Here is a 22,595-nt window from a genome sequence, read left to right on the forward strand (position 1 = left end):
TGCCTTTAATAAAGACTTTGCTCGCTTGCTGCTGTGTGTTCGTGGAGTTCATTCTTCAACTGCCATGAACAAGAACCCAGATTCTGGTACCATCTTTCCAGCATCACTTTAACCCACTGAGTGGGGCCAGCAGTCAAACTTGAGACCTCATGATCCTAGTTGGGTCTGTTTCTGCTGAGCCACAATGGGAACTCACCAAAGTTCTCATCCAGTAGCATTTTTTTTTTTTCTTTTTATGGCTGCACCTGAGGCATATGGAAATTCCCAGGCTAGGGGCTGAATCAGAGCTGCAGCTGAGGCTTGTGGCAACACCAGATCCTCAACCTGATGAGCGAGGCCAGGGATCGAACCCATATCCTCACAGACACTAATGTCATATTCTTGACCCACTGAGCCACAACAGGAACTCCGATTATTGCTCTTTCTTGGTTTGTTAAATTCAGACAAGTTTCACTGGGTTCCCATTTTGAAATTTGGCCATCACATAACTGGGCTCCCTTATCATCCACTTCCGGACCTTCTGTGGTGCTTGAGTTTCTTTCTTATGACCCTTGACCATCCACCCTCCACCTTCCCTTGGAACCCCCCTTGGGCTAGAAAGCCACCTCTGGAGGACTTTTCCCCTTTGAACCTTCCTCCAAGGTCCAATTTAACTAGATTCTGCTGGGGTCATCCTGTGGGGACCAACAGGGCTGGCGTGGGCTGCCCCGGGCTCTGGGCTCCTGGGACGGCTCTGTCTTCCCTGGGGAAGAAGGGATCGGACATCTGTTTCAGGGCCTCTGGGCTCTAGACATTTCCCAGAGGCTCTGAATCCTACCTCAGCTCCCCAGAATAGCCCCAAGTGTCAGGTGGCACTTGGGGTGTGGGGCAGATGAACTGGAAATGTCACTGGGATTGGATTCAAGGCAGTCTGCCCTGAGAACGAAGACACAGAGGCCTTGAGACAGAGGCACAAGCGTTTCGGCGGGCCGCCGGTCCCCAGGGACAGTGGCAGGGTGCCTGGTCTTGCCTGACTGGGCAGAAGGACTCTTCCCAACAGCCAGCTAGGGCAGCTACCCGGGCTCTGGGGGGTGGGCATGAGGAATGAGATCTTTGGGTTGATGCTGAAAATTCTTTTTCTTTTGTCTTTTTAGGGCCACACCGAGGCATGTGGAGGTTCCCAGGCCTACCCCACAGCCACAGCAACGCCAGATCTGAGATGCGTCTCTGACCTACACTGCAGCTGATGGCAACACCAGATCCTTAACCCACTGAGCGAGGCCAGGGGCTGAACTTGCGTCCTTATGGATACTGGTCGGGTTCATTACTGCTGAGCCGTGACAGGAACTCCCGATGACAAAAATTTTTAAGGCTCGTGTCTGCCTGCTGCTCCTGTTGCCAGGACCACAGCAAAGAGGGTGAGACTCTGTCTCCCTCCATGGACCCTCCCCTCCCACGTTCTCCTTTAACAGGGAGGGCTCCGCAAATCAGCCCAAACTGGGAGTTCCTGCTGTGGCTCAGTGGGTTAAGAACGCTACATAGTATCTGTAATAGATGCCGGTTCAATCCTGGCCTTGCTCAGTGGTTTAAGGATCCGGTGTTGCCAAAAGCTGCAGCATAGGTCACAGATGCGGCTCGGGGATTTGGAGTTGCTGTGGCTGTGGCCTAGGCTTCAGATGCAGCTCTGATTCGACCCCTAGCCTGAGAACATCCATATGCTACAAGTGTGGCCATAAAAAGAAAAAGAAAAATCAGCCCTAACTGGGGGCTTGGAGGCCCTCAGGCATCAATTAACTCAAAACTGGCATTTTATAGTTGGGAAAAAGTGAGGTTTAGAGGGACTGGGCAGATCGCAAGTTTTTGGCAGGACCAGGCCAAGCCCCCCAGCCTGATCTGGCCAAGGGCATCAAGGTTTCATCCTCAAATCTCGGGAGGAAGACTGAAGCACAGTAAGATTTTCCCAGCTTTACCCGAGCGGAGAGAAAAATGGGCGATGCCCAGAGGGAGGGAGAACAGCAAGGAGCATCCACTGAGCCCCTCGGCCATGCCAGACCCTCAGGATGCTCCATCCTGGGAGCCCGTATAAGCACTGTGCACGGCTGCACCGTGAATCTCATCTCTCAGACGAGGAAACTGAGGCTCGGCAGGTGGTGCTCACAACGCTGCTGGAGGGGCAGAGCCAGAGCTTAAGACTCATTCCTGTCCACTCTGGAGCCAGGGATTTTTCTGCTCCCTGTGGTCTCAGGACAGGACTAGGGTAAGACAGATTCAGATACATTTTTGGGGGCCAGGCCCACCATTCTGGGACATTCAGGGTGTCCCTGCCTCTGAGGCGCTGTCCTGGAATGATCACTCAGGGCGTGGGGCTCAAGGGCTCCTGGGATAGATGCTGAGGGAAGAGGGACCCGGAGGGCTCAGATAGACCCGTGGGTCCCACGGGAGTCCCAGTTTGCAGCAGGGTCCCTGGTGGTACAGAAACATAAGTTTGATAGGTCTTTCTTTCTTTCTTTCTTCCTTTTTCTCTCTCTCTTTCCTTCAGCTGTGCCTATGGCATGTGCAAGCTCCCAGGCCAGGGATCAAACCCACACCACAGCAGTGGCAATGTCATATCTTTAACCCGCTGAGCCACCAGGGAGCTCTGAGTGAGTTTTTCACAAAGCTTTATTTCTAGAGTTCCTGTTGTGGCTCAGTGGGTTAAGAACCCAACAAGTATCCATGAAGATGAGGGTTCATCCCTGGCCTTGTTCAGTGGGTTAAGGATCAGTGTTGGCACAGGCTGTGGTGTAGGTCACAAATGTGGCTTAGATCTGATTTTGCTGTGGCTGTGGCCAACAGCTGCAGCTCTGATTCGACTCCTAGCCTAGGAACTTCCACATGCTGCAGGTGTGGCCCTAAAAAGAAAAAAAAAAAAAAAAGCTTTCTTTCTGCAGTGGAAATAACCGTCCTTTTGTTCTGAGATTATGCCCTATTTTTGAGGTGTTAAAAGGATGGTGATAACTGACAGCAATTTTTTTTTTTTTTCTTTTTAGGGCTGCACCTTCCGCATATGGAGCTAGGGGTTGAATCAGAGCTACAGCTGCTGGCCTACACTACAGCCATAGCAATGCGGGATCCAAGCTGAGTCTGTAACCTACACCACAGCCCATGGCAATGCCAGGGATCAAACCTGAATCCTCATCGATTCTAGTTGGGTTTGTTACCGCTGAGCCATGAAGGAGCACCTGCAAATTGTTTTATTATTTTCTTTTTGGCCAAGCATCAAAATTGTCAGGATTATTCTCTTTTTGGGTGGTGGAGAAAGGGGGACATTTTACTGGTCCTCGGAGCTTAAGTATCGGAAACTTGTGGCAGTGAAAGAAATAATTGTTCAGTGAGAGCCGAGCCTCGGAACCTTCGAAGGATGAGCCTGGCCATTCGTCACGGGTGGATCTGGTAACGTCTGGAGCCTCAGTCCTGCTGCATCCCCAGAGGGTTCCCCTGAGCACAAGCTGCACATTTTTCTAGCCCAGTCCTGCCTCCTTCTCCCTGATTTTGCGTCCATCCTAAATCGGCTTCAGTGGACTCTCCTTAGCGGTGGAGTCAGTCCCCTGGGGCCTCCCTCCTCTGCCAGGCCTCCGGTCACTGCCCTTCCCGTTCATGTCCTCAGGTGTCCCTGTCTCTGTGGGATTAAGTTTCCTCCCAGACGGTCATCTGAGACAAGCTGGGGGCTCTGGGTGCCTGTGAGCTTCATCCACGTGCCAGTCCTCGGCTGTGAGGCAAGAGGCTTCGGTTTTATCTCCCCAGGCCCCCCAGGTTGTCCCGAGGACCCCCCCACCTGCCCAAGGCTGGGCACTCGCTCCCTCGGTGCCCCAAGAAGGGCCGGTGACCAGCAATTGAGCCCACCTGGGAATAAACTCAGACGTGGGCGAGCATGGCTGTTGAGCCTGTTTCGGTGGCTGAAAGTACAGGGTTGGAGAAGGAGGGGCAGGGGTGGGGACTGGTTGTTTTGTGGGGGCAGTTCTGAGAGCCCTGGAGGATGTGAAATACTGAAAGGGCTGGGAGTCCCACAAACTGCTTTCAGATGCTCTGGCCTCAGGCAAGTTTTTACTTATTTGTTTTACTTTTTAGGAGCCTTGGTTTTCTCATCTGTAAAATGGGGACAATAACAGTGTGTATTCCTGGAATAGAGGTAAGAAGAGATTGAGATCCTGACAGTAAAATGTACCTGACACACTGTAGGTGCTCAATAAATGCCACTTCCTCACCAAAGCCCTGGACACAGTGCAGGTGTTCAGTAAACAGACAAAATCATGTTATCTTGAAAGCCCTCAGCGCATAGTTGACTCTCCGTAACTGGTAGCTCCCCCCGCCTGCCATGTGGCCACTCTGTCAACAATAAACTAAGGCTGGATGGACAAAATGACCCACTGAAATGTCTTCCTGGCTTAAACACTATATGATTCAAAATTTATTTATGTAGTTGTTTAGGCCGAGCCTGTGGCATGTGGAAGCATGCCAGGGATCAAACCTGCACCACAGCAGTGAGCTGAGCCAGTGACAATGTCAGAGCCTTCACCTGCTGGGTCACCAGGGAACTCCTCTATGATTTAACATTTAAAGAAAAAAAGTAATACCTTCACTGCAGAAGAGTCGAGTGAGCGAAGCTTCAGCAGACCACATCTCAGGTGCCCTGGCACCCAGGGTAGGGGAGTGGGGTGCAAATGGAAAGAACCGAGGAGGGGAACAATCCTGAGTTCTGAACCCAACCTGCCATTGAGTTGCTGTGTGACTTCGAATGAGTTCCTAACCTCTCTGGGCCCCAGTGTCCTTACGAATCAAATGAAGGGCTTGGACTAGGTGAGTTAAGGACCTAGGTTGCATCTTTGTGCCCCCGGGGCTGCGTCTGGGGAAGGCAAGGACAGAGCTAGGATTGCCCAGGACAGTGCAGGCTTTGTAGACATGTCATTTCTCACTATGAGAGGCAAGCTCTTCTCCAGGCTGCAGGGGAGAGGTGGCCTCCAGCGCATCTCCCACTCCAGGACAGAAGGGCCTGGGCATGTGTGGTGTCACTCCTCCAGCCCGCATTATTCGGAGGAAGCTCTGATTGCCAGATCTGTAGCTCTGAAAACAGGCCAGGTGCTGCTGAGAAGGGCAGCAATGCCAGCCCCTGGAACCAAGGCACCCAGGCCGTAGGCAGGCCAACTCACCAATAGCCGTGAGGAAGAGCCCAGCCTGGTCGATGGGGGTGATCCCTTCTTCCTCATAGTAGTTGACGGTGACCTTGAAGGGGAAGGAGCACATGGGGAGGGGGAGAAGAGCAGAGATCACAGATTACAGGCAGGAAGACCTGCAATGAGCATCTTCCTTCCTCACACCGCACAGCCTATCAAACCTCTCTAAACACTGGACCCCCTCTCCTCCAGGAAGCCCTCCTGGATTGATGGGCTGTTTCTCACAGATTATGCAACTAGTTAGGGGACGCCCCTCTCTCAGGGTGTATCCAGGGTGCACCCTGCTGTCTGTGGAGCCCCCACATCTGCCATGGTGCATGTCTAGCTCCTGCTAAGCAACTGGGGGGCTTAGGTTGTTCCACTGGATGATGCCCAGCGCCATCACTGCCATGGGGCACACGGTGAAGTTCCTAAGTAGAGAAGGCAGAGGAGAGAGAGTCTGGTCTTGGCTCTCCCACTTAGGCAAATCACATTGCTTCATGGCCGCTCAGCACCCATTTGAGACATGATGAGACCAAGGATGTTTGTGGTTGTCACGTCCAGTGGTTCTCAGTTCATCATTCAGCAGCTTGAGATTTAATCATCCTGTGGTCTAACACCAGGCTAATAACGGTAGGTGTTTATTGAGCATCTGAAACGTGGCAAGTCCGAACTGAGATATGATACAGGTGTGACATGCACACCAGATTTAAACTTGGTGTAAAAAAAGAAAGTAAGCGCTCTCATCACTATTTTTTATGTTGCTAGCATGTTGAAAGGATAATATTGAAGGCCACCTGTTTCTTTTTGCTCTTTTAAGGTGGTGGTTCGAAAACTGAAAATGACATATGTGGCCTGTGTTCTGCTTCCATCGACCAGCCTGTTCTGGTCCAGCCTGCTCGATGCCTGCGTGGCCCCGGGTTCCCACGGCCCCGGTACCTTGTCGCTGCTGGCCTCGGTGCTCGCCTGGTTCATGGTGAGCCGCAGTGTGGTGCTGGGAGAGAGAGGCCAGCGCTGTTTGCCGTTGGTGGCCACCTCCTCCGCCTGCCCGTCGTGCACCACCTCCACTCGCACGCGCTCTGAGTGCTTCAGGCTGAAGGTTTGGGCCCCCGCTGGGGCCGCGCTATAGAGGGAGAGGAGAGCCGGTCAGGAGGACCCCTGGCCAGGTGGGGCCAAGGGCTTCAGGAGATTCCTGGAGCCACGAGGCTGCAAGGACCCTCCCAGGCTGCCTGGTCTGGGTGGGGTGAACCCCAAAGGACCCAGCTGTAATCGCCTGGTGGTGACGAGGTCACTTAGTAAAAATACAGATTCCTTGGGCCAGTCTTGTACCCTCTGAGTCATCATGTTTCACGGGCTGGGGCCTGGGGCCCTGAATGCTTAACCAGCTTCCTGGTGTTTCTGATGGGCAACCAGCTTTGGAGCCACCTGGTCCTGTAACGGTGGAGGTCTGAGGCCCAGACAGAGGAATGAACTTGCTCTAAAGATAGCCTAGAACCTTGTCTCCCAAGCCCTATCCAGTGTCTGAGCTGGAGGCTAGGAGAACTCAGCAGATAGCAAGGAGGCAGGAGTCAAGGCCCTGGGTTTGCACAGAGATGGAGCCTGGAACTCCAGCCTTAAAGGAGCGAGGGTGGTCTGCCTCCCTCACAAAGACCCCATCTTCCTGCCACAGCTTCTGTAGCTTGGAATTCCTTAGAGTCAGTCATTCCTTAAAGGGTGGGGGCTTGTTGGAAAATAATTTTGGAATTCTTGAAAAGCCTTGAAATTTCAGGGCAGGAAACAAACGGGTTTGACCTCACTGCCAGAGACTGAATGTTTGTGTCCCTCTAAATTCAGTGTTGAGGGAGTTCCTGTTGTGGCTCAGTGGAAACAAGCAACTAATATCCAGGAGGATGCAAGTTCAATCCCTGGCCCTGCTCAGTGGGTTAAGGATCCGGCATTGCATTGAGCTATAGTGCAGGTCACAGACATGGCTCAGATCTGGCATGGCTGTGGCTGTGGCATAGGCCAGTAGCTGCAGCTCTGCTTTGATCCTAGCCTGGAGCGTCCATATGCTGCATCTGCAGCCCTGAAGTAAATAAAATAAAATAGAATAAAATAAAAAAAATAAAACTGTCTCTAACTTTGGGTTGACAAAAAATTAATAGTCAATCTAAGAAATAGAAAATTAAAAAAATAAAAATAAACAAATTCAGTGTTGAAGCCTCAACCTCCAATGTCTTTGAAGGTTGGGCTTTGGAAGATAATTAAGGTTAAATGAAGTCATGAGAGGAAGGTTCTCATCCGAGAGGACAGGTCACCTTGTTGGAAGAGTCAGAGAGAAAGAGAGCTCCCTCTCCACATGCACCAGGGAAGGGCTGCGTGAGCCCACAGCCAGAAGGCAGCTGGCTTCAAGCGGAAGTGTCTCACCAGCACCCAGCCATGCTGGCACCCTGACCTCAGACTTGCAGCCTCCAGAACGGTGCGAAATACATTTTTGTTTTTAAGCCCCCGAGCCTGTGGGATTTTATTTCAGCAGCTCAGATTAAGACACTGGCTTAAGGGGCGATAACAGGAAAGACAGGGAGAGAGAGAAGGAAGATGCCCAGGGCTGACCATTTGGCTGAATCTCCAGCCCCCGGTGTGAAGGTTCCTAAAGGCTGAAGAGGGGTCACAGGGATTGGGGTGGCTTCTCATGAGACTTGGGACCAAGCTATAGGTACAAGTGTCTGCCTCAGGGGCACATCTGCTAATTTTGAAGGCCTGGTGCCCTTGGGCTCCAGAAAAGTCCTCTGCTGGGATTGGCCATCAGAATGCTTAGGCTTTGGTTTGGGTTTGAAGGCTACAGCTTTATGGATCCCATTACCAGAGTCTGGTTGGTAGGATGGAGGCACGGCTGGGGCAGCTGGGGTTAGCAGTGGCCACGGCTGAAAGATTTAGACCAGCGGTTCTCAAAGTTCAGATGCAGCAGTGGCAGCAGAATTACCTGGAAGGCTTATCAAAACACGGACTGCCAGGCCCCATCTCAGAGTTTCAGATTCAGCAGGTCTGGAGTGGGGCTTGAGAATCTGCATTTCTACCGTGTTTCTGGAAACTGTTGGTGCTGCTGGTCCAGGGGCCACACTTTGAGAACCACTGGTCAAGACGTGAAGCAATGCCCTCTGGTGCTTAGAGCCCTGGGATGGGATGGCCAAGGGTCTGCGTGTGAGTCTGTAGAGGCCACCAGGCAGGGTCCCTGCCATCCAGGCCATAGACTATGGGGGATACTGGCACAGTAACTACTGTTCTCAGGCATTGGCAGGCGAGAGTGGGCAAGGGTCTGGCAGCCCGTGCCCACCCCTGGGAAAGGAGTTCTTAAAAAAAGCTCCAGAACCACTGTTTCTTTTTTTCTGTCTTTTTGTCTTTTCTAGGGCCACACCCGTGGCATATGGAGGTTCCCAGGCTAGGGGTCTAATCAGAGCTGTAGCCACAAGCCTACACCACAACCACAGCAACACCAGATCTGAGCCGCGTCTGAGACCTACACCACAGCTCCGGATCCTTAACCCACTGAGCAGGGCCACGGATTGAACCCTCAACCTCATGTTCCTAGTCGGATTCATTAACCACTGCGCCACGATGGGAACTCCCTAGAACCACTGTTTCTTGTCTACACCCCCAACCCCACTTTTTTTTTTTCTTTTCATGGCGCACCTGTGGCATATGGAAGTTTCCAGGCTAGGGGTCAAATCAGAGCTGCAGTTGCCAGCCTACATCACAGCCACAGCAATGCCACATTCATAACCTACTGACCGAGGCCAGGGATTGAACCCGCATCCTCATGGATACTAGCCGGGTTCATTTTCACTGAGCCACAACGGGAACTCTCTTGTCTGTCGCCTTCTGAACTCCCAGCCACCATGGGGACACTGGCTAATTTAAGGCTGTGACACTTGTCTGCTGCTGCCCTCTCTTCAACACCATCGTTAGGAGAGGCATGGTGTCCGCGCGGAAACCCTGGTTTAGGGGTACATGTGCAGAAGATCTGGTTCAAATCCAATTTTGCCACTGACTTGCTGAGGGGGGTCTTCTGAGTGTCCATTTTCTGACCCATAAGATGCAGGATGACTACCCATCCCTCCTGTCCCACAGGCCTTGGGGGTGGGGGATATACCTGCACTTTGCCTCATGGTGTTACCACCAGGTGTCTGTCCTCTAGACTGTAAGCCCCCAAGGCCAAGGTCTGGTCTCCTCCAGAGCAGAGCACAGGGCTGGCTGGACACATCGTATCCAGCAAAGAGGTGAATCTTTTTAAAAAGCCAAGCAGCATATCCCACAGGGAGGGGTGGGTACCTGCGTAAGACGTTTTAGGTGGCACATGGATGCTCAATTTATGGTTTTTTTGTTTTTTATTTATTTTTTGCCCACACCTGTGGCATGTGGAGATTCCTGGGCCAGGGACTGAACCTGCACCACAGCAACCACCTGGGCCGTTACAGTGACAGCACTAGATCCTTAACCCGCTGCGCCACAGGAGAACTCCTGGATGCACAATTTAAAAGAACACTTATGTATTTTTATTGGTCATGCCGGTGGCATGTGGAAATTCCCGTGCCATGGGCAGTAACCAAAGCCATAGCAGTGATAACACTGGACCCCCAATGCACTGAGCCACCAGGGAACTCCTTTTCTTTCTCCCTCTCTTCCTTCCTCCTTCCCAGACTTACATATTTATTAAGTGTATTTTTATGGCAATTGATAAAGGCTTGGCATTTATAGTAATAATATAAGATCTCCACTTTAAAAAGACATAAGAAAAATATGAGTTGGTTTAAAGAAAAATATTTAAGCTAATGGTACTAGAGGTAGAATATAGTTTTGATAAAAACCATGGGAGTCTGGGCCATTGTGGACTCAGGTCTGGGAGACATTCCTTTAGTGTAAGACCTGCCTTTGACCATCAACCTGCTAGGTGGCCTTGGGCAAGAGCTTGTCCTCTCTGTTTCATCAAGTGTAAAAATGAGAAGATGGGACCAGGTCAGAGGTGGCTGGAGTCCAGGGAGAGCGGGGGTGGGAGTGGGGGAGGCCTGGACAAAGGGATGGGGGAAGGAGGTGCTGAGAAGCTGGGGATCTCTCTGCGGGATCCCCATCCCCTGTAGCCAGAGCCACTATTATTTTATCTTGTTTTATATACTGGGTTTCTGCCTCCAAGTCTATTTAGAAAAAAAGGCTTTACAAACCCACAGGGTGGGAAGATCTTTCAGGGCCCCCGACCTTGACAATAGCTGCTGTAAGTGATGCTTCTTGCTGCCTTCATCCCTCTGAGCCAGTGAGAAACTGGGAGGCCCCAGGGGCTCTGGGGTTAATACCCCACCCACACTGGAGCTCCACGGCCCCACCCCCTCCCACCCCAGCACCCGCCCTGAATGGAGCTGAGCAAACAGCTATTCTTAGAGCTGCTCTGGCAGAAGCAACAAAGGCGTGGATTGTGCCCTGTGGATCCTGCTGACTGCCTCCCTCCCCAGGATGAATCTCTCAGAATTCCCCACAGAAACCCAAGAGCCAGGGGCTGTGGGTGTCTTGATTGGAGGCTGCAGGGAGAGTCAGGAACGTATAGAGGGAAGGGTGGCAGAGGGAGCTGAACAGGGATGGTGGAGGCCATGATCTCCTGCTTTCGGGAGAGAGGTTAAAAACAGGCTAGGGCCACGTCTGTCTGCCCACCATCACCATGGCCCAGCGCCCAGGATATGGCCATGCTCAATATGTATTTTGGTAATAAATGAATGAATGGACCCTCCCTTTGTGCGTGCGTGCGTGCATGTGTGTGTTGTAATGGCCGCACCCACAGCATATAGAAATTTCCGGGTCAGGGATCGAATCTGAGCTGTAGCTGTGGCTGTGGCAGTGCCAGATCCTTAACCCACTGCACAGGGCCGGGGATTGAACCTGAGTTTCCACAGTGACCTGAGCCCCTGCAGTCGGATTCTTAACCTGCTGCCCAACAGCAGACCCTCTTCTTGGTTTCCCAAACTGTATTACCAGAGTAGTTAAAAAAAAAAAAAAAAGAAATCAGGTTTCTTGCCTGCTTGAAAATGTTCAGTAGCAATTCCTCATCTACCTTATAGTGAAATCCAACCTCTGTAGCCTGGGGTTCTCCCAGTGGCATTTAGCCACCACATCTCGACTCCCTAGCCTCACTTCCTGCAACTCCTCCCACCCTCTCAACTCCCTGCAATGTGTCATCTTAGCATACACTTTGTAGATGCTGTTCCTTCTACCTGTAATGCTTTTCCCTGTCTTCTTTGCCTGGCAGCTGCCTACCCCTCCCTGAGGATGCGACTCAATCAATCTGTCTCCATCCATGTTTATTTTCCCTCGGGGCAGTTATCTCCTTGAAGGTGGGGACTGTATTTTCTTCTTGGGTCCGTAAGTGGCTTAGCACAGGCAAACAGCAAGTTAATGTTCCAGGAAGTGCTGAAGAGAGGGCTTGCGTCCCGGGCATGCACTCCCTCAACACGTATATTTATTGAGCACTTACTACATGGCAGGTGTTGGAGGCTGAGCAAAAAAGATGTGCTTGGGGCCCATGGAGCATATATTCTGGTGGAAGAGGAAGACTTGAGGGATTACACAATTAATTATGTTACACAATTAATTATGTGATTATAGCTGTGATAATTGCTGTAAAGGAGGAATATGGGGTTCCCGGAGGTCCTGGCCTGGAGGTCAAGAAAGGATTCCTGGAGGAGGCGGCATTTGAGTCGAGGTTTAAATTTTACCCTCTGCGCGATGGACAATAATTAATTAGATCAGCGGTTCTGAGATTTGAGTTGCATCAGCATCACCTGAAGGGCCGGTTAAAAGACAGGTTGTCAGCAGGTCTGGGGTGGGGCCTGAGAAACTGCATTTCTTCCCCCTCCCACTTTGTTTTATTTTTTAACATTTTTGGCTGTGCCAGCAGCATGCAGAAGTTCCCGGGCCAGGGACGGAACCCAAGCCACAGCAGTGACAATGCCAGGTCCTTAACTGCTAAGGCCACCAGGGAACTCCCTCCTCTCAACTTTATTGAGGAGCAACTGAGAAATAGAATTGTATATATTTAAAGTGTATAACACCGTGATTTGACTTCCCTAAAGATGGGAGGCAAGTGCATTGCTGACAAGCTCCCAGTGCTGCTGTTGCTGGTCCAGGGACTGATTTGAGAACCAGAGCATTGGACAAAAAGAGGAGAGGAAGAGGAGCAGAGGTGTCAAGCAGCAAGGACAGCCTGGGTGCTGGCCCAGCATCATTGAGAAATGGGAAGGAGGTAATTGAGGCTGGAGTTGGTGAGGGAGGGTGCTGGGAGAGGACCCAGGTCTTGGCAAGGAGCTGGCCTTTGCCCCGAGGGCACTGAACCTTCTGAGCAGGGGACACACGGCCCTTTCTGAACAGGACACAGATCCCCCAGGGAGCAGGGTGGGGAACTGATTCAGGAGTAATAGGGGATGTGGGGGAAACCAGTTAGAACAAGTGAAAGGTGACTGCAGCTGTCCCAGTGAGTGATGGTGGTGCATGGACAGGACTGGGTGGTGGCTGTGGAAATGGAGAGAGATGGCAGGTTGGGTGGCATCAACGGAACGCTGAGCAAGATGGGAAAGTAGTGTCCGCTGTAGAAGTGGGGTGTTCCCTGAGCTCAGCCCAGGGGAATTCTGGGCAACATGACCTAACATCTGCTCTGCCGCTGTGTGGCCTCTGGTCTTGGTTCAGTCCGTGGGCAGGGTTGGCAGCGTGGCCTCGCAGGGCTGCAATGTTCACTCAGCCCCAGACCTGAGGCTGGGACGTGCCTGCTGCTCACTGGCATCTGGCCTTCTCAGCTTGTCCGCCTGCCCCGGGCCTCGTTAACACCAGCGGGGCTGACTTCACAGTGAACCCAGCTCCTGGCAGTCTGGGTGTGACATCCTGTCCTCAGGTCTTTGCGGGAATCCGAGGGGGCTGGTGGGTGCCAACCTGGCGTGCAACCCCGGGGCGCGCACCTTCCAGGAGCTGCCTGGCATGGCGGTGGCGGCGGGAGCCCTGAGGTGGGTAGCTGGCCTGGACAGAGATCGGTGGAGGCAAACCATGACTTTTGTCTTGGGCCAGCCTCCTTCTGCGCTGGTAGGTTCAGCAGACTCTCCCACTAGGCACTGGTGCCCCAGCTGCCCAGGGGCCCGCTCCTTAGGGGAGAAACAATCTAATCTATGGTCATTCCCTCCCCAGACACCGTTAGAGGCTCCCCACTGTCTGCAGAACAAATTCTAATGCTTGAGCCTGGCATTCAAAGCCCTGGTTTAGACTTATCCACTTTTTTTTTTTTTTTTTTTTTTTTTTTTGTCTTTTTAGGGCTGCACCTGCAGCATGTGGAGGTTCCCAGGCTAGGGATCCAATCAGAACTACAGCTGCCGGCCTACCACAGCCACAGCAACACCAGATCTGAGCTGCGTCTGCAACCTACACCACAGCTCACAGCAACGCCGGATCCTTAACCCACTGAGCAAGACCTGGATTGAACCTTAACCTCATGGTTCCTAGTCAGATTAGTTTCTACTGTGCCACAATGGGAACTCCATAGACTTATCCACTGTCTAGTCTCATACTCCAGGCTATGGAAGCTATGCCCTTTCTGCCCCCACGTGTCCCAACTCTCTTGCCAGGTACCTTTGCTCCTGCATGGTATGTCCTGGTCATATGGTGAACCCCTGACCGTCCTTCAGTTAGGTTGCCACCTCCTCCAGGAAGTCCTTCCTGATCCTATCAGCAAGGACTCATCTCTCTCTCCCTCTGCTGGTGCCTCAGACAACACTTAACACTTGTTTGGCATTTCTCTCCCAGGAATGCTATGAACTCTTTGAGGCCATAGCTCATTATTATTTGTTTTAATAACAGTATAATAAACCTAACACTAATTCATGATGACTACTGAGTATTGTGTGCCAGGCCATGTGCCAAGCCTTTGGCTCACATGATCTCAGTCCATCCTCTCTTCCTTTTTTTTTTTTTAATCTTCAAATTAATTGTAAAAAAACCTTTTATTGGAGTATAGTTGACTTACAGTGTTGTAGTCCATCCTTTCAATAACCCCACGAGGCCTGTATTAATGTCATCCCATTTTACAGATGAGCATGTTGAGGCCTGCAGAGGGCAAGCACTTGCTCTGAGTCTCAGGGACAGACTGAGACAGGCAGGGTGTGGGGTAAACTCAAGCTCTCTGAGTGCTGGGCCTGGCTGTCCTCTTCCTGGGATAGGGTCCAGAGGTTACAGTTTTCCCTAAAGGTCCTTGGGGTAGGGACACCTGGCAGGGGACAGGGAGTGCCAGGCCTGGCTCAGGAGAGGATCAAATGAGAGGTCCCCTACTTATTTTGCCGGTGGGGGTCAGAGGTAGAGAGAGGGGACACCAGAAGCGGGCTTCCTGCCCTGGGATCTTGGATGAGTGACTGAGATAAGCAGGCTGGGGCTGGTCAATGCCCCAGGCATGGGGTCGGACACGCTGGGCAGGACTGAGCTGCCTCCAAAGGCTGGTCCCCCCACAACTGAATAAGTATGCCTGTCCAGTGGTGGTGGGGCACTGTAGTGAGCCCCCATTACAGTGCTCCCACCTGACCAGGGCCCTGTGGACAGGGAAGGAAGGTTCTCGGGGACCCCAGCTGTGCAGGGGGCTGTGGGCTCCAACCACAGGGTGCCAGGAGTTCTCTAGGACCCTGCCACTCCCTGGGAATTTGCCTGACACTTGAGCCCCAGAGCAGCTCCTGGCAGGGCCTCCTTTTGAGGGTTGAGGGCCCGGAGTGTTGTTCTAATTTATGGGCCACCTGACCTGGCCTGAATCCACCTACTGTCATTCTCTCAGGAGCAGGTGCTTCTCTGGCCAAACTCGGCCACATGCCCTTGACCTTTCACTGGCCCATCCATCAATACCCATCCCTTGAGGCTGGGAATGGAGAGCCCAGGGATAGGCCAGTTCTCATGCATCCCTGGCCACACCCCTCCATCCACCCAGCAGAGTCCCTCAGTGACTTGAGGGCACGAGGTTCACGGGAGCAAGGAAGGTGGTGGGCAGGGAGAGGACATGCCTAAAACGTGAGTCCCAGAAGACAGCCCGGCAGAGCTTCAAAGGCCGGGGCTCCCAATTGCCACTATTTACCAGCTGTGCCATCTTTTTTTTTTTTTTTGGCTGTGCCAGGGGCATGCAGAAATTCCCAAGTCAGGGATCGAACCCAAGGCACAGCAGTGACAAGGCTATATTCTTAACTATTAGGCCACCAGGGAACTCCCTAAGGATACTTTCTTTCCTTCTTTTTTTTTTTTTTTGGTCATTTTAGGGCTGCACGTGCAGCATATGGCATATGGAGGTCCCCAGGCTAGGGGTCGAATCAGAGCTGTAGCTGCTGGCCTACACCACAGCCACAACAACATGGGATCCGAGCCACATCTGCGACCTACACCACAGCTCACAGCAACACAGGATCCCCAACCCACTGAGCGAGGCCAGGGATCAAACCTGCGTCCTCATGGAGGCTAGTCAATTCATTTCCGCTGAGCCACGATGGGAGCTCCTAAGGATACTTTCTAAAACACTCACAGCAACCAAGAGACAGGGATAGGAGGGCTGGGAGTGAGATGGAGTTGAATTAGATTCTACAGGCTCTTCCCCAAGGTAGGATGCATAACTGCCCTGTGCCCTATTTTCCCAGCATTTTACTGTGCTGATGGCCAGGAACCCTGCCCTGGTAACTTCTTTTCTATCTTGTGCCAGAGAGTAATGGGCAAGGCCCTGCCGGGAGAAATGGCTGCTTAGCCTCTTCCTTGGGGTATCCTGCAGGAGGCACAGGATCACCCCTACTTCCCACCTCACAGCTTCATCAGGAGGTCGTGTAACCAGCCCTGAACAGGCAAGAGATAGTTGGTAACAGCTCCTGCAGACCCAGTATACGGGTCCTGACTTCTCTCTGCCAGAGAGAAAGGGACACCTGCCCAGTTGAGAGCTCTCACCTCTAGAAAGATGCACAAAGCCAGGGAGGGACAGGAGAAGCCGCCTACACAGCCGAGGTTGGGGGTCAGTGGGGGAGCTGGGCAGAGTGTGAGCACCTGTTCATTGACTCCAAGGCAGCTCTTTCTCCAGGGCCCCGCCAGGCTTTGGAGGTGTCTGGTGGAGGTGAGGGGGGAAGAGGGTGAAACTGACAGGGGGATGCCACTGGCTCAGTGCCTCCTCTTCAACTTCAAGCCAAAATCGGAGGGGGGGACCCAGGCCAGCCCTGGCATAGAAGCAGCTGCCAGCTAAAGGGACCGTGGGGGAGATTGTGTGGACAAGGCGTGATGTGCCAGACCTGACAAAAGTATGCTTCTGTCACGAGACAGGGTTCTACAATATTTTCTTAGCCTCTTTGCTGAACACCCCATCTTCCTGCTTGAAAAACAGTCACAGTGCTGGTAAGTGACTTAAGCTTAAGAACAAAGACCTAAAGGCATAAGCTCTTCATAGGGTCAGCTGAATTAGGACATTATGCATTGGTCTAGGCACACCAGATATGGATCTGTGCAGATTGGCACACCGTTTGCACAAGCATGATATGTCCTCTAAGGGATAAGAGAAAGAGGAACCTCATGGCCAAGTGGTTTATGAGTGGTCGTTAGTGGGATATGCATTAGCAAAGAGAACCAAGGTGCAAACCTAGGCACGCCTGGTTGCAGCAAATAGGCATGCCATTTGCGGAAGCACAGCCAGGATTCTCTAGAAAGCACAGCTAACTCAAATGCTAATGATTGTTATGTGCCTAAAGGTCAGAGTAGAAGCTTAACCTTTTACCAGCTAAGCGGCTTTTAAAACAATAAAAGAACTTATAAAATAGTAAACAAACCCTATATCCTCCACCCATAGCCCCTCCTCACTTGACTTCATCCTAAGGAGCACAATAAAAGCAGAGTGGTTTCTTGAGGTGGAGCTCTTGGTCCCTGAGACCTTGAGTCCCCCGGTTCCCACCTTTACTTAAGATAAATGTCTCTGCGTCTTGTTTTATGTTAACTTTTTTCCTTAAGTTTCACAGCACCCGTTCTTCAGCCCCATCCTGCTGAGCTGGTCTCGGCACGCTTCTGAGTAGAAGAGAGTATCTTTAACAGCGGCTGCAAAGTAAATCTCTAGAAAAAAAAAATCCTACTTCCTTCTCTCTGGGTATCTATTTAGAGCTTGCTGGAGACCATTACTCAGAATGTGGCTGCACCAAGGCATCCATTCTCCAAGGGTCAGTTATGCTGGGCGAGGGTGGGTGACCCAGAGGGCCTGGTGAGGAAAGGGCGGGCAAGGCCCCTGCTGTGTATCTGGAGGGGAAGGGGTTGTGTGTGCATCTCAGGAAAGGGCGCCCAGAGCCCTTGGCAAAGGGTTGGATGTTAAGGTCTGCTCACTTACCTTTGTGATTCAGGAGTGAGGGGGCGAGACACCTCTCCCTTACTAGGGGTCAAGGCACCATTCCCTCCCTGGCCCAGGGTCCACCAGGCCTTGTCCTTTGGTGTCTCCTTGGAGATGGGAGGCCCTGGGGCATCATATAGGGTCTTGAGTCAGGAACCCGTGTCTGGGCTCTGGGCGGGGAAGGGCTCAGTGGGAAGTGAGAGTTGGCTGGTGGTGGGTGAAGTCTCCAGGGGCAGTGGGCTTGTGAGCCAGGTGGAGGGTGGAAGGGACACAGGCTGAGGGGGTCATCCAGGGCAACCTCCTAGTTTTAGGGTCGTACAAGCTAGAGTGGAGATTAAGAGGCTAAGTTCTGAGTCAGGCAGAATTAGAGTCCTGTGTGACATCAGGCGAATGGCTTCACCTCTCTGAGCCTCATTTTCCTCATCTGCAGGATGATCCCAGCATGACCTCCCAAGTCTGCGGGGAGGCAGAGAGGAGATAAAGCATTTGGTTTGTAAGTACCCACCAGTATCTCTCGCTATGAATGCGGATAGTCGCTTTTATCACTACAGCTTTCAGGAGTAACAGTGGCAGTAAGCCAGTCTCCTTAGTTTCAGAAGGGACTTCCTAGAACCCCCAGCTCAGTGGCTCTCAAGTGGAGGGGATGTGGCCCATAAGGCACTGCTGGCCTTGTCTGAAATCATTTCTTTTTCCTTCTTTCTTCCTCCCTTCCTTCCTTCCTCTGTCTCTTTCTTTCACTCTTCCTTGCTTTTCTTTTCTGCTTTTTTAGGGCCACACCCATAGGATATGGAAGTTCCCAGGCTAGGGGTCAAATCAGAGGTGTAGCTGCCAGCCTATGCCACAGCCACAGCAACACCAGATCCAAGCCACATCTGCGACCTACACCACAACTCATGGCAATGTTGGATCCTTAACCCACTGAGCAAGGCCCGGGATTAAACCTGTATCCTCATGGATACTAGTCAGATTCATTTCTGCTGGGCCACAATGGGAACTCAGTCCTGCTCTTTCTTTCACTCTCTTTCTTTTCTTCTATCCTTCTTTTTTGGCTCCTGGGGCATGTGGAAGTTCCCAGACCAAGGACTAAACATGAGCCACAGCAGTAACCAGAGCCACAGCAGTGGCAACACCAGGTCCTTAACCCATAGAGCCACCAGGGAACTCCTGTAGTCATTTCTGGTTTTCACAATTAGGGGGTTGCTACTGGCAACAGGATAGCCCCTGGTGTCAAAGAATTATCCCCAAATGCTGTAGTGCTGAGGCTGAGGAGCCCTATTCAGTACATACAGTGGCCACCACCTGTGGCTATTGAGCACCTGAAACGTGGTTAGTCTGGAGAGAGATGTGCTATAAACACAAAATACACACTGAATTTCAAGCAGAGGATGTAAACTGCCTCAGTAATTTTTATATTGATTACATATTGAGATGCTAACATTTGGGATATATTAAGTTAAATAAAATATGTATTATTGCAATTAATTTTACCTGCTTATTTTAACCTTAAAAATGTGGCTACTATAAAATTAAAATCACACATGTGGCTCTGTGGCTTGCATTCTGTTTCTGCTGCTCTAGACTGCACTGCTTCTCTTGGGGGTGATGGAGAGTCTTAAGGGAAGTGCAGATGGGAGAGGGAGGGTCGCTGGGGCTGTGGCTGGGTTCTTGAGAAAGGACAAAGGGGGGTCGTCACAGCTCTGGCCCCTGCCCGAGGGAGGATGAGTCCACACCTCCCCCACTCCCTGCCCCCACTCTGCCAGGGAGAGAGCGGGCAAGGGGCTTGAGCCTGAACCCCTTTTATACCCCACCTCAATGGAGGCACCACGCCAGCCTTTCAGGTTGCACTAAAAGTGCCCCAGTGAACAAACAGGCGGGTATAATGACAGCTGAGGCTTAGCGACCTGAGCATCCTGGCTCCTTGCCCACTTCCTGGTAGGGCCCAGTTCAGGATTGGGGGTGGGGAAGGGAAGGGAGCCCTCCCAGGCCACTGAGGCCTGGACCACACTCCACTTCTGTGTTGTGAGCCCAGAAACCACCCCTGAGGTTTACATGTGGACAACTGAGGCCAGGGGCTGAGGAGTGGGGACAGACCTTGGTCTGCAGGGTGACGGGGTCATTTGCCCTAGGGGAAGGACAGCGCCTGCTGAGGAGGTGGCAGAAGACTGGCCCCACAGAGCTGCCAGGGCCACTGGAGGTGACAGAGAGCATGGGCTGGGGAGGGTGTGTGGAAAGACCCAGGGATGGGGTTTGGTGGGGGCCTGGGAGAGGCAGGGTGCTCCGGATGACAGAATGATGTGGGAGCAATAGGCCACTTCGGCACCTCCAGCTTAGCCCAAGGCACAGAGAGGCTAAGGGACATGCCCCAGGGTATCAGCATGGGGTCCCAGCCCTGAGCCCAGCATGCTCCCTCCTCTCACCACTGACCCCTCCCACGCTAGCAATGGGGAACATTTCAAATGCTTGGAATAGAGGTTCTGCAGGATCCCGTCCAAGACCCTCGGCCCTGCATTCACACCAGCCGCACTTTGCAAGGCCTGCCCCAAGCATCGCAGGGAGATGGCTCCTTGGACTTGGCTGCTTCCCGGGGGCGGGGCTGGGGGCTGGAGGTAGGCCCTGACTTCAATTCCCTCACCCCATGTCCTACTGTCTCAGAAATCCTGCACCCCACCAAAGTTCATGGACAGGAGCAAAGGGCCGGTGGCAACAGGGTCCTGAATCAGGAGCTCTCCTCTGACAAAGATCCCAACTGCACCACCTCGGTTTGCGGGAACAAAGTCCCTCCCTGACCCCAGGGTGAAGTCAAGGGAAGGCATTTGGGGACATGGAGCTTATGGCCAGTGCCTGGGGACAGGCAATCACCAGCAGCCCCCACAGGGTGAAACTGGAGCTTAGGCAACCCCTAGAGCCAGATTCCACCACTGGGCAGCTCCCCTCTGGCCCAGTCTCAGCCTCCAGCAAATCCTGCAGGAGGCTCAGCTGATCTGGGAGTGGGGCAAGGCGCTGAGTTGAGGTGGGTGGTGAGTCAGTAGGGTCTGAGGAGAAGGGAGGGGGCATAAGGGACGTGTGGGGTGGGGGGAGCGGGGAGGGAAAGAGGGGAGGATGACTAGGAAGTTGGAAGGTGCTGAGGTTGTCCTGGGAGAGGGACTGGGGAGGGTCCAGTGGGGGGAAGCCCGAGGTGAGGGGCGGGGTCTGGGAAAGGAGTAGCAAAGGGGGTTGGGGCCGTGTCAGGGCATCTGGGAAGGTCTCTAGATTTCTCGCGGAGGTTGACACAAGGTTTGGGGGTTCCCAAGTTTCTGCGGGAGGTTCTTAAGATTTCTGGGCGCGGGGGCCTCGGGGGCGAGGGATGACTCGGGCTGGAGGAAGGCTGCCCGCGTCTCCAAGTCCGGGGAGGGTCTCGGGATTTCTGGGGCTTAGATTTTGGGCCGAGCCCGGAGTTGGAGGGGGTCTCGGGCCAGCGCGGTGGCCCAGCTCACCTGTAGACATCGGTCCAGAGGTGCGTGCCCAGCACGTACACCGCCTCAACGCGGCTCCCGTACTGCAGCCGCACGGTCCGCTCGCGCAGCATCTTCCTGGCAGAGCACAGCCCTGGGTGGGTCCTCGTTCGTCCCCGTCCGCCCGGAGCACCTGCGGCAGGTGAACCCTCACCAGCTGTCCGCAGTCGCCCGGCGCCGGGCTCCGCCTTTATCCTGCCGCCGGTGGGCGGGGCGGCCCGTCGGCTGGCGGGGCGGCCCGTCGGCCTCCCTTGCAATGGGCCGTGGGCCTGTCCGTCAAGCGTGACCACGCCCCCAACTCTTTCCGCTCCCTCGTGGTCTGGGTGAAGTCAGCAGTTGCAAGGTCCCTCTTTTTCATGGTTGATTTACTCATTCTTTCATTCCACACACTTTCCGTGGGCCCCCAACTGCCCGGTGCCAGGACGCAGGGCCAGTCTCCCTTCCGGGCGACCCCAGCCCTACCGGGCAGGTAATGCAAATGTGGAGCTGGCTTCGGGGCGGGGACAGGAAGGAGGTGGAGGGAGCCCAGACCAGAGGGTGCCCTAAATCAGCCCAGGCTCCGGGACCTGAGCCTTCTTAAAGAAGGCGTTTGCAAAGTAAGTGGAAGGGAGGAGAGGAAGCTGACCAAACCAGGAAGCCAGATACCGCCTGACACCCACTCAACTCAACAATCAGATCAGAATTAGAGGGAAAATGGGGAGGGGGCGGGGGCGGGGAACTCTGCAGCCTGCGGCGCCAGAATGCAAGCCAGGGCTTCGGTAGGTGGGCGATGAGAGCCTTGGCACGGCTTCCTCAGCGAGGAGTGGTCAGGGCTGGAAGTGAAGGAGGCCATTCTGGCTGCCTGGGTGGAGGCGCCCCTGGGGAGGGTGGGTGAAGCCTCCTGCTGGGGCTGCAGAGAGCCCTGGAGAGAAGGAATTGATCTACCTGTGTTCGTGGACTGAAATATTGATGTTCCAGTGGAAGGACCGTGAGGGGGTACCATTCTGGCCTGGGCCACTGGGCAGAGGCGGGGGCCACTGCAGAGGTCGCCCTGTGTCCTGTGGAGGCCAAGGGGGGGCAGAAGAACATGCAATGGGGGCCTGAAGCCGCCCCCGCCCCCTCCCAGACCCTTCCAGCTCTGAAGCCAAGCGGGGGCCTGTTCAGATAATTCATATATGATGGAGTGGTCCTTGGTACAAGGGGCAAGAGAGGCATGAGAGCGCAGAGGTTATGAGAAGGGCGTGGCAGGCCGGAGTGTTGGGGCGGGGGGATGGGCGCCCTGGTGCATCTGAATAAGAGGGTCGAGTCTCACAATTGCCTGGCGCTGAGGCGCACCCAGGCTCTGACCCCAGTGGCCTCCTCGAGGCGGCCCAAATTAGGAGATGGACAAGAGCCCAGCTGCTCCCGGGGAGCTGGGACCCAGAGGAATGTGGGTGGGGAAAGGGGAAGACCCAGGGAGACGCTGGTAACGTTTGATGGACGCCGGGACGGCTGAGTGCACCATCCAATCAGGATGCTGGGCGGCCACCTGCCAAAGAAGCAAAAAACCTGTGCTGCTCAGAGCTGATTTCCAGGCCCCTGAAGTGGGTT

The 22,595-nt window shown here is 53.4% G+C and overlaps 1 protein-coding gene across 2 annotated transcripts in view; it reads right to left on the reverse strand.

Annotated features, from left to right (window-relative positions):
* PADI2 (peptidyl arginine deiminase 2) overlaps positions 1-21,274 on the reverse strand; it is a 59,502-nt gene extending 38,228 nt beyond the window's left edge. Inside the window, exons 1-3 of one of the 2 annotated variants that reach the window (XM_003356166.4) lie at positions 21,009-21,274; positions 6,108-6,291; positions 5,166-5,238 (exon numbers count right to left, since the gene is read on the reverse strand). In XM_003356166.4, the coding sequence (XP_003356214.1) occupies positions 5,166-5,238; positions 6,108-6,291; positions 21,009-21,100 (349 nt within the window). In that variant the 5' untranslated portion in view covers positions 21,101-21,274. The remainder of the gene's footprint in view (positions 1-5,165; positions 5,239-6,107; positions 6,292-21,008) is intronic. The other variant, XM_021095425.1, reaches the window with a different exon arrangement.

The sequence above is a fragment of the Sus scrofa genome, chromosome 6 (assembly GCF_000003025.6).
Source record: "Sus scrofa isolate TJ Tabasco breed Duroc chromosome 6, Sscrofa11.1, whole genome shotgun sequence".
NCBI classification, from domain to species: domain Eukaryota; kingdom Metazoa; phylum Chordata; class Mammalia; order Artiodactyla; family Suidae; genus Sus; species Sus scrofa.